Below are 11,873 nucleotides of genomic sequence, written 5' to 3' on the forward strand. Positions count from 1 at the left end.
TCGATACAGTATCGGGAAATGAAATATTGCGATATTTCAGTGTATCGATATTTTCTTACACCCCAACTATTTCCTGGATTGTTTATTGCATTTGATTATAATAAAGTTAATGTTTTAGCTTTTTCAAATGTCTGGGAGCACTGTGTACTTGTAGGGAGGACCTCTGTTTTAGCTGAACATCAGAGAGAAACGTACCAGCTGCTCCTCCCAGAGCTTTCCCCAGAGTGGAGTTCACAATATGAACTCTGTCCATCACTCCCAGCAGCTCGTCTGTTCCTCTGTTCCACATCAGACAAAACATGACTTTAATCAAACACAGCTTTATTACAATGATTTATTCAAAAAACTTTATTACAAAGGTTTCTTGACTGAAGTCATCATAAAACTAGAGGAGACTGTAATATATTGAGGCACAGAATTCAGTTTAGCCAGAAGGTGGCATCCATCAGAAGTGCACATTCATCGAATAGTTTGCCAACATATATCAGAGACAGTGRAAACTATTCCAATTTTAAAAAGAAGCTTAAGCATTGAAAGCAAATCAGTCATTCATAATGTCTTCCATTACCTATTGCTGAGTGTGTTTTTTCCCTTCTCGTTTTCAATTTTCTTTTTTATCTATCTATCTATCTATCTATCTATCTATCTATCTATCTATCTATCTATCTATCTATCTATCTATCTATCTATCTATCTATCTTTTTTTAATCTGTTAGTTTTTTTTGTACTGTTATATGAATTGTATAGTGAGGTGTTCTGTTTTGTGCTTACTTGTGGACCAGGGATGAAATTTAGCTGCTGTGCTAACTCTTGCATATTTACACTGCCATGTACAGTATTGTGGTAATGTTGATTAATGTGCACTGTCCTAATAAATTACCTAATTAATTAACTAATTAATTAATCAATCATTTAAAAGTTCATGTAATCACTATGTTCTACACACAAGGAAAATCTGTTTAAACTTCAGGCATCAACATCAGAGTGAGGCAGCTAATTTTACTGACTAAGAGGAGCTGCTACGTGTAAAAAATTCTAAGAAAAAAAAAAAGTTAAACGTAGATCTTATACCTGCCTCTGGCTCCCAGGAAACCAGTGGCGTGACACTGGTCTATGAAAACCATGGCCCCGTACTGTTCTGCGAGGTCACAGATCCCAGGCAGGGGGGCCACATCTCCGTCCATGGAAAAAACCCCATCAGTCACTACTAGACGCATGCGAGAGGACTGAGGAGGAAACCACAGCAAYTTCACCAAAACGAACCCTCAGTGGTTCAGAAAAGATTTTGCACCAGAGCAGCCACTCACCTGAGCCTCTCGGAGCTTGTCCTCCAGATCCTTSAGGTCCATGTGTTTGTAGCGCAGCCTCTTTGCTCGACACAGGCGRATCCCGTCAATGATGGAGGCRTGGTTGAGCTCGTCCGACAGAACCGCGTCATCCGGGCCCAGCAGCACCTACCATGAAAGACGTTTAATGCTCCTCTCACATTAAAACACAAAGGCATTTTTGCGGAGCGGAGACGTCGCCGTACTTCGAACAACCCGGCGTTTGCGTCGAAACAGCTGGCGTARAGGATGCAGTCCTCTCGCTCGTGAAACTCTGCAAGTTTCTGCTCCAGATTTTTATGCAGATCCTGCAAAAACAAGAACGCGTAGCAAAGGAAACTTGACCAGTGCTACAGCTTTAGCAGTTCTGAGTTGAAATGTAGTTTTAAAAGGGTCTTGCCTGTGTCCCACAGATGAATCGGACAGAGCTCAGTCCGGCACCGTGGGACTTCAGAGCGTCGATTCCTGCCTGCACCACCTCTGGGTGGCTGGACAGGCCCAGGTAGTTGTTGGCACAGAAATTCAGTGTAGCTGAGACGCACAAAAAATAGTATTATTCTTTTTAATTCAAGTTTTTGTCCTGCTTTAAAAATAACCCAAAAAAACCCCCCAAAAAACAGTAAGACCATAAAAAGAGAAAGCAACTCCAGTCTTTTAGCAAACAGACAAAAAAATAAAATAAAACAGAACTCTGCATCCTTTTATACAGGATRGAGTTGCAGTCGTTTTGTTCAAACCTTAAAACACAGTTATCAGTGTTTCCCTTACATTACTGCTATTGGCAGGGTGCTGGTCAGACTGRGGAGGGTGTGGGGGTCCTGTGGTTCTGTTAACAGGGCGGGGCGCCCTCCTTGCATAATATAACGGAAACTCTACCGTTATACACAATCTGTGTTAATGTGAGACCTTGTGTCGGTGCTCAAAGCATGTGCTGGTAATGACTCTCAGCTACTTCCACAACAAACTTTAGCTCAAAAGTAGTGCTAGTTGATCAGAAGTGTTGGCCTTAATGAATCAAGTTGACTCCATAAGTAATTAGTTGTATACATATCCACCTGATGATTACTTTCCAAGAATTTCATTACAATTTTAAATTTTACTGAAACAAATTTTACACCAGTCCCTCTATAATGGGCTGAGTTGAGCATTTTTGTTTCTCAAGGACAGCTGAGCAGCCATCTTAACTTGCTGACTTTATAATGAGTTGTAGATGTACTAATAATTAGATTCAGCACATTTTATTGAAACCCACCCAATGGTGAATGGAATATTTTGCTAACAGACAACATTACTGCCTATTACCTACGGAGGCAGGTGATAATGAACTGGTAATAATATGCATCAATATAAACAAATAGCATAATATGTCCTACATTATTTATATTTACATATTTTATTCAGTTTACTGGTGCAGGAGGTGGGAAATGTTCTGTTACATTTATATAAGAGATAAAAATCTGTCTTTTAAAAGCTGTCACAAAGAAACAATGTAAGAAATATAAAAGTTGTCCATTAAACAGAAAGCCACGTGACAATATTAAAATAAGWGTTTCTTCAGACAGCTGCAGCGTTTAGATGTTACTTGCAGGTTAATGCACACTAGATAACTGTTTATTCTGATGTTTAATCCTGACAGTTTTGACACTTTTAGTCTGTTTAAACTTCACCACACATATTCACATTATATTACTTAATTAAAAGAAGTTTTGTCCACAGTGATTCAGACTTTAATGTTTAATTTAGCACACGGTTTCTCCTCTGTCGTGGTGTAACCACAGAGTGGATGAACTCACTGCCACGGCTGCCTTGCACACTGATTTGAGGACCCTGTTTGGAGGTGATGATCCTCTCCGCCTTCCACGTCCCTGCGGTTCGGATCGTGTCCAGCTCGTGCTCCAGCAGCGCTCTGGCTTCAGCGACAGCCGCGAAGCTTCGTTTCGGAACCGAGTCCGAAGTCACCAGGAACCCGCGGACCGGTCTTATCAAACTCCGGGCTGTTWTTCCGAGAGACATGACGGCGAAAATAGTTTCTTTTTTTAGTCGTGGATCGGCACGAGTGAGTTAGCGTGTTTGCGTCACGTACACAAAAAAAGGGCGTAAGTCCTAAGGACCAATCAGACTTCTGACCATTGGTGCATTTCGTCCAATCAGAATAATCATTAGTGAAGTAATCTCCACCAATCAGAACTGATCGTGCTCCCCGTCATAATAGCAACAGAGRTTTAAAACTTCTGATTGGACGAATAACTGAGTAGGTACTGACTACTTCATTGGATGAAACTACGAAAACTAATGATTTATTCACCTACACCAAATTCAAGACTGTCACAGTTTATATTAGCCAACATAATGTCCATTTCGTAGATTTTTAATACAAAATTTGGTGCGGTATTTGCTCAATCATTTTTCAGAGTAGCCACAGCAGCCTTACCTTTTGTGCTGGGCCGAGTGAAAAACGACTGCTGTGCTGCAAGATGGTTTTTCAGCTCTTGCACTTTCTGAGTCCATAAAGAACTTTTTGGAGGGGAAATCCGTCTCGTACCGTTTGTGCACCGTCTTGAAATGCCGCTCCAAGTTACCCTTTTTGGATAAGGCAGCGCTCGAATTATTACTGAGGCAAATAGACTTCAAATTAGAAAAAACAAAAAAGTACTCCTCCCTCCCACTCCGGGTGAAAATAATAAAATTTCCTTTGCTTGTTCACTCGTTTTTCGTCCATGTTTTTCCACACTAGTAACCAACAACTCTCCTACTACTCCGCTTTGTTTTGAACATGTGAACCTAAAGTCTCGTGAGATCTGAGTGCTGTGTCACCACACACAAAACTCGCAAGACTGAATGAACCCTGGGAACTGGTGTGTGTGTGTGTGTGTGTGGGGGGGGGGGGCTTTCAAGCAATGAGGTATATTTACTTATATATTTATTTATATAAGGTAACTATACCTAATTGCTTTCAAGGCTGGAACGTAATGCTGCGTTCTACAAGTCTCGCGATCGACTAGTGAAGGGCAGGGGCGGAGCCAGACATTTTTCTCAGGGGTGGCCATACGGGGACCACTACTCACTCAGGGGTGGCCATACGGGGACCACTACTCACACAGGGGTGGCCATACGGGGACCACTACTCACACAGGGGTGGCCATACGGGGACCACTACTCACACAGGGGTGGCCATACGGGGACCACTACTCACTCAGGGGTGGCCAGGAAAATTACACAATATTTTTACTTGAAAGTTTCTGCAGATCTTTGTGTTTTGGTCATTTCCTTATGTCCGTATACAGGTAGTGACCTTATAAACATGGGTGTCTGAACCATTTTAAAAGTGAGGGGACAGACTGGTGGGGGGTCTGGGGGTCCTCTCCCAGAAAATTTTGAATGAAATAGATGCCTTTCCCTGCATTCTTGTGTATTTTACCAGGCTGTTAAACACAAGTTTACCTACATAAATAAACACTTGATTTAATAATAATTTCAGACATTAAACTAGTTTCATTATGCCGTTTTTAAACTCACTGCTACAGCTGAGATAAGGTTAATTAATGTGTCACATTTATCATATCAAATGACTTTAGGGGTGCCTTTTACTTTTATATTGTTTATTGATTTATTTTTAATTTTAACACGTCATTGTGCCAAATCATGATGACCTTCAACTGCATGTTTAAAACTAATATTAATAACTTTACCCAATGAACAGGTGCAATATCGATAATCACCAACAGTGAATTTAAAGGGGCATTTCACTTTTTCTGGTTTAGTGATAAGTCTACTCATAACCAAAAGGGACAGAGCATTATGCAGCCTTCATAACATAAAATGACTGTTATGATGACAAAACAATAAAAACATTTGTCACCATAAGTCAGATTACATGGGTATATGTTCTGTATATAAAGGAAACAATAACTTTTTTGTCACTTCTTTGAGCTTGGTGATRTTTCAAACTGTTAAACACTGCCACCAACTGTTCAGGAGGATTATTACACCCCTAAAGGTTGTTTCACTGTGGAAGGGGTGTGCACAGCAGGGTGGCCAAAGATTTGTCTGTGGCTCCTCCCCTGGTGAAGGGCTCCACACGGGAGGCGACAAACTACAGCGATTAACGGCTGTCATCGCAACCAGGGTGAAACCTGACACACGGGATGCGATAGCGATTGCAGCGTTGTGAATCACGTCGTCTCATAGCAAGAAGTTCAAAACACATTTGAAGAAATTTTAAGCTTTACAGTTAATAGTTTAATATTTGAGAGCAGCTTGTCATGACTTTCTATCAAACTTCAAGTAAAACACTTTAAATGGGAGACTTGGAAGTAAAAATAGTCTTTCTTCCACATCAAACAATATGAACGTAAACTCTTACAGTRTGTTACATCTGAGCTTCTCTTACAGTGAATCTTGTGCCTTTTTCTTTTACATTTCACATTACCAACATATATACACATTAACAGCAGTGTAACACATAAGAAAAGTTGCAAAGTTGTAACAATATTCTTTTTTTCCTTCTACAGCAGGAATGTAGCCATATAAAATGTGCAAAAGTTTGTTCACATACATACCCTCGTACTACTGTCAGATAAAAACATCTGTCCTTCAGCAGATACTCTCATTTTCTTCCAGTTAAAAATATCTTTCCTCTCTAGTACAGATTACACAAACAGGTATAAGGTGGTTCCTCTATTACAAGATGCGATTTGGACACATGTTCTGCTCGACCGTCCATCAACATCAAAGCCAACGGTGCCAGGGCTTCGTGAGTTGTGTTAGTTCGTCAGGTTTATCAGATTAGGACTCAGAGGAGTGGAGGTCTTGTGAAGAGGCTCGCAGAGACGGCAGGCGCTCGGCTGCTTTTGCTCTTTCTGCCAAAAAACGGTCAAACTCTGCGGAGAGACACAAACAGGATTTAGTTTTAAGGCATTTAGAGGTCAGTTACTGTACAGATTTAAAATAGAGACAAAAATCTGAACAAATCAGGAACTGAATGAAAATCAGTTCATATCTGCAGGAGTTAAAATCAACCCTCTGAGTATCTGTGCTTTAGTGATGTTTTTTTATATAGATGTTGAAGTATAAAAAAACGTCATTATTTAACAAGATTAGGGTTCAGAGCAGAGTTTTTTCTTCTGCGAGGCTGGCAGTACCCTGAAACAAAAACCCAACAAAATAAGGAAAGAATGTGTGTAGAACCAGATTTGAGAAGCAAAAGAGCACAAGAAGCACCTTACATTCAGTGATGTCTCTACCGCCATCTGCTGGTCAACTGTATACTTAGCTTACAGCACACAAAGTTTTTTTTTAATTTTATTTACCAGTTTCATAAAATAAATCATGAACATGCACCCTACTTAAAAAGATGGAAGAATAAAGTTAGTTATTCTAACAAAATGTAAACATCTTCACCTTCACTGGTCACACCATCTGAGTCCTCAAAGTCCTCGTACTGCATCACATGAAACAAACAAAAACATTTTAGTTTATGTAAATTTATGTGTGTAGTTGTGAATGTTGTTGAATGTAGTCAAGGTTTAAATAATTAAAGAAATATTTCTCAAATCTGGCACCAGTGTGGTTGTGTAATATGTGATTTACTGACAAATAAGTGCATCTAGGCCATCTGGGCCCAGAAGAGCAGGGTTGTGGACCTCTGAGCTAATGGCTAAAACGTGTTCAAGTGCATTTCTGCAGACCTGAGTGAGACCAGTGTCCTCTGTCTGTGTCTTTATCAAAATTTACCAGTTTATTTAATATTTATTTATCCTTGTGTGAAAACAAAAAGGCAAAAAAGTAATTAGGTTTGTCACTTTCTAGGTAAAAATTCTGAACACATCAAGTTTTAAAGTCAAATGTTAGAGAGCAGGTTAGGTTCACAAACAACTGAAGGCAAACAGCACAATTTAGTATAGTTGTAACCAAATTTGAGAAAAAATAATTAGTTATATGATAGTTGYTCTGAACCTTTGACCTTATCTGGAAATCAGATGTTGAACTTTAATTGTAAACTTTGATACCTGCTAGCTTACAGAGTAACATTAACCTGAACCTGAATAATGAATAATGTGATTATTAAAATCCCTCTAGTAATCCACTTACCTCATCATCCAAAGCAAGCCATTTCTCAATGTCATCCATGACATTCGATTGAGTGATGGGAATCTAAACAAATGCAAGGCTTGGTTATTGAAGTTAAACAATAAAAATACTAATAACAACATGCCACCAAAACAGCAAAAACAAACAAGCATAAATCTCCGCCCAAATCACGTTGCCACAGAAAAAGTAAGTGCAGAGAATATTTCGTATGCCAACAACGTCACATGAAAACAAACCAAACATGCTCTGATATTCCCAAACCAGCATGCAGACCACTGCGATTTATCTGCAACCACTAAACTCCAAAAGAAATCCAAGCAAAAACAACCCAGATCACAGCGTGAGGAACAGGTCGAGCAGTTGAGGTGATGCTTGGACACGTTTACTCTGAAGTGAGACCCACCATTCCCCTTTTAATCATCCAATCTAACTTTGGTGAGGAGCTGCGGGAGGAAGCTGGACTTTCACCCTTTGTACACACACACAAACGAACACACACACACAAACACACAGTCATTTAAAAGAAAAGACTAATACAAAAGGACCACATTTGTTTAATTATCAGTAAGATCCATTATTTATTGCCTGCTACCATGAACATGGACAAAAATGTGATTGACACAATATGACCCGTCAATCAAACCACCAACTGACAACTGAAATTAATCTGCAAGTGACACGCCCCTAGCCATGAGAACTGACCACCATTTTCCTCTGACAAACTTGTCCAGATTTTTATTAAAAACACTTTTACAACAGGTTTTGTTTTCTTCTTCTCATCTGGGGCTGGGTCGCGAGGGCAGCATCCTGAGCAGAGAGACCCAGACTTCCCTCTCTCCAGACACTTGGGCCAGCTGTGTGAAGCTGACACCCCACCCACGTCAAAAAATCCATCAAATAGTCAGAATCGTTAGTGCTCCGTTTGTGCAGGTTTGTGCCGTTCAAAGTGTCGTTTGTGCCGTTTTGGTTTCCGAGATATTAAATATTATTTTTTTTGGTCATCCAGAGTTAACCATCACCCCATATCGCTCCAAAACCTAACCAAAGTGGGCTAGGTCGTTAGTGCTCCGTTTGTGCAGGTTTGTGCAGTAAAAACTGTCGTTTGTGCAGCTTTTGTTTTCGAGATATTAGCAGTTATAATTTCGGCCGATGACGTCACTATTTCGGAGCGTGCTGGGGGGACGATGATGTCATCGCGTTAAAGTAAAAACTTGTAATATCTCAAAAACTGTAACAGCACAAACGCTCATTTCTACTGCACTAAGCTGCACAAACAAAGCCCAAAAAAAGTATACTGTTTTGGTTAATTTCGGAGGTTGCTGGGGGGATGGTGACGTCATAATGAGCTAAAGACATAATGCTTAATATCTCAAAAACTACAACAGCACAAACGCTCGTTTTAGCTGCACAAACCTGCACAAACGAAGCACTAACCAATCCGCTTACTTGTTTGGATTTTTTGTGTGGGTGGGGTGTCAGTTTCACACAGCTACTTGGGCCAGCTCATCAGGGGGAATCCCAAGGCGTTCCCAGGCCAGCTGAGAAACATAGTCCCTCCAGTGTGTCCTGGGTCTTCCTCTGGGTCTCCTCCCRGTGGGACGTGCCCGAAACACCTCACCAGGGAGGTGTCCAGGAGGCATCCTAACCAGATGCCCGAGCCACCTCAACTGGCTCCTCTCGATGTGGAGGAGCATCGGCTCTACTCTGAGCCCCTCCCAGATGACTGAGCTTCTAACCTTATCTCTAAGGGAGAGCCCAGACACCCTGCGGAGGAAACTCATTTCGGTGGCTTGTATCCACGATCTCGTTCTTTCGGTCACTATCCAAAGCTCGTGACCATAGATGAGGGTAGGAACGAAGACCGATTGGTAAACAGAGAGCTTTGCCTTCTGGCTCAGCTCTCGCTTCACCACGACAGACCGGTACAACGCCCACATCACTGCAGACGCAGCACCAATCTGCCTGTCGATCTCCCGCTCCATTCTTCCCTCATTCGTGAACAAGACCCCGAGATATTTAAACTCCTCCACTTGGGGCAGGACTTCCTCCCCGACCCAGAGAAGGCACCCTACCCTTTTCTGGCTCAAGACCATGGTCTCGGCTTTTGAGGCGCTGATCCTCATCCCGGCCGCTTCAAACTCGGCTGCGAACAGCTCCCATGAGAGCTGGAGATCATGATCTGATGAAGCCAATAGGACCACATCATCTGCAAAAAGCTGAGATGCTAAGGTCACCACAAAGGATCTCCTCAACACCTTGGCTGCACCTAGAAATTCTGTCCATAAAAGTTATGAACAGAATCGGTGACAAAGAGCAACACTGGCGGAGTCCAACTCTCACCGGAAACGAGTTCGACTTACTACCGGCAATGCGGACCAAGCTCTGGCACCAGTCATACAGGGACCTAACAGCYCRTATCAACGGGCCTGGTACCCCATACTCCCGGAGTACCTCCCACAGGAGTCCCCGAGGGACACGGTCGAACACCTTCTCCAAGTCCACAAAGCTTTTATCGTTAATGGCTTTTTTAAAAGTGCTCATTACTTTTGCTTTYATACTTTAAGTAGTTTTAAAACCAGTACTTTTATACTTTTACTTGGAGTAAAAAGTTTGAGTTGATACTTCTACTTCCAAAAATGTATTTTTAAACCCTAGTATCTATACTTCTACTGTACTTAAGTAATGAATGTGAATACTTTCAACACCCCTGCACAAATGATGTAATGCTTACCATTCCAGTGTTTTGTAAAGTGTCAWCCTGAGCTTGAGCCAGACCGTCCACTGAGGCTTCCTTCTTAAAACTGAAACACAAGTTTTATACTTTGATTTAAAAACAAAAAACATACACAAAAAGTGAGATCTACACAAGTTTCAGAAATGCAACCAAACCACAACAAATCAACTTTTATGACTGATTATTAGTTACTATGTGAAATTATGTTCCCATAATTAGCTTAAAGTGCCTGTGACATTAAATTTTTGTAATAAACACATGAATGCATTTTTGATAACATAGCATTGATAACATATTGCAAAACAATTTTCACGCCCGAGATGAACAGTTGTTGAGATATTTGCATGTGAAGTAACAGGAAGTGATGTCAAAGGGGAATGTCTGCATGTGAACAGAGCATTGCTACAACAGCTAACAACACAGACTGTAGAGAAGAATCTGATGTTTTTTTAGATTATTTTGAGTCACTATCAAAGAGAGATAAAGAAGAGTTAAAGTTTAAATAACTTTGTTTTAATAAACAAAGACCAGCGTTTATTTTATTAGAGTTCCCCTTTGATGTCACTTCCTGTTTCACTTTGGCTGAACCAAATCTAAACGAAAATAGGCCAGTTATGTGACAAAATAGGTAAAATCATGTATTTTATGCCAATTTTCTTAAGTATAAAACGTTTTTGTATTTGAAGGATATATATGTCACAGGTACTTTAAGAAGCAGCTTTGCTTTAAGAATATTTTAAATCTTTTCTAAAAATCTCCTCAAAGTCAAAAAACTGCACCTTAATCTTTTATTACCTCCTTCCTTGGTGAGTTAAGACGTTTACTTTCTGTGATAACACGTCATCTGATTCACTTGTACCTGCAAAAAAACAGTTTTTTTATTGCAGCATACTGATCGTACATGATCTCACATGATATGAACAGTCATGGTAATCACTGTTTATGCTGAAGGAGTTTCAGAGGTTTGACTCAGTTCTTTGTTGCATTCTATAATAAAAGCAGATAAAATAGAACATGGTCCAGGACTGCTGCTGCCATCTTTGGATCTGAAACAAGGTGGAATGGGGCAAAATGGTAAACTGTTACTGAGATCTGGCATCCTTTTTTCTAAAGAGTAAATACAGTAAATGATTCATTGAAAGGTTTGCAGGAACCTCTTTGGGACCAACCAGCAATCCTTCTCCATGACCTCTTTGCATTTGTCCCATGTTTGAGTTTTTGCTTCCACAACCACAGAAGCAGCAGCTCATCCTGTACCTGCTGGTTGCTTCAGGAGTCTTATTATTATTACGACCCCCACACGCGAAGCGTAAGCAGGAGTCATATTGTTTTCGTACTGTTTTTTTTCTCCAGAGATTTTTGGTCAACTGTAGCACAAAAACAGCTGCACCAATCAACATGAAATTTGGCAGGGCTGTAGATGAGTCTGACCTACACTGCGCCAGCCAACGGTTTTATGACAGACCCCATATTTGAGGAGGGGGGCTCCTTTCAAAGACGGGGTGTCAGGACATGCAAAAATGCTTATAACTCAGAAAATGTTCAACATTGGAGCTTCAAACGTCTTTTGTTGTTTAGCTCTGATGAAGCTCTATCCATCAGGCCCACCAATCAGTGCCCCTCACCCCCCTGGACCCCTAATTTATCTGAAAAAGGGGAATCTGGACATACAAAAAGGGTTATTGCTCAAAAACTACTAAGCATAGGAGCTTCAGATTTTCTTT

The 11,873-nt window shown here is 40.7% G+C and overlaps 2 protein-coding genes across 2 annotated transcripts in view; both read right to left on the bottom strand.

Annotated features, from left to right (window-relative positions):
• gcat (glycine C-acetyltransferase) overlaps positions 1 to 3,363 on the bottom strand; it is a gene marked incomplete in the record, with an annotated part of 5,288 nt that extends 1,925 nt beyond the window's left edge. Inside the window, 5 exon segments of the mRNA XM_014008912.1 lie at positions 1,072 to 1,226; positions 1,308 to 1,454; positions 1,532 to 1,633; positions 1,726 to 1,856; positions 3,119 to 3,363. Coding sequence (XP_013864366.1) covers positions 1,072 to 1,226; positions 1,308 to 1,454; positions 1,532 to 1,633; positions 1,726 to 1,856; positions 3,119 to 3,338 — 755 coding nt within the window.
• A 2,174-nt stretch (positions 3,364 to 5,537) lies between these two features.
• The window catches only part of tom1 (target of myb1 membrane trafficking protein), a gene marked incomplete in the record, with an annotated part of 15,489 nt that continues 9,153 nt past the window's right edge, over positions 5,538 to 11,873 (bottom strand). Inside the window, 6 exon segments of the mRNA XM_014008913.1 lie at positions 5,538 to 6,205; positions 6,726 to 6,765; positions 7,416 to 7,478; positions 7,819 to 7,884; positions 10,147 to 10,216; positions 10,945 to 11,008. Coding sequence (XP_013864367.1) covers positions 6,111 to 6,205; positions 6,726 to 6,765; positions 7,416 to 7,478; positions 7,819 to 7,884; positions 10,147 to 10,216; positions 10,945 to 11,008 — 398 coding nt within the window.

The sequence above is a fragment of the Austrofundulus limnaeus genome, unplaced genomic scaffold (genome assembly GCF_001266775.1).
Source record: "Austrofundulus limnaeus strain Quisiro unplaced genomic scaffold, Austrofundulus_limnaeus-1.0 Scaffold53, whole genome shotgun sequence".
In the NCBI taxonomy this organism is placed as follows: Eukaryota; Metazoa; Chordata; class Actinopteri; order Cyprinodontiformes; family Rivulidae; genus Austrofundulus; species Austrofundulus limnaeus.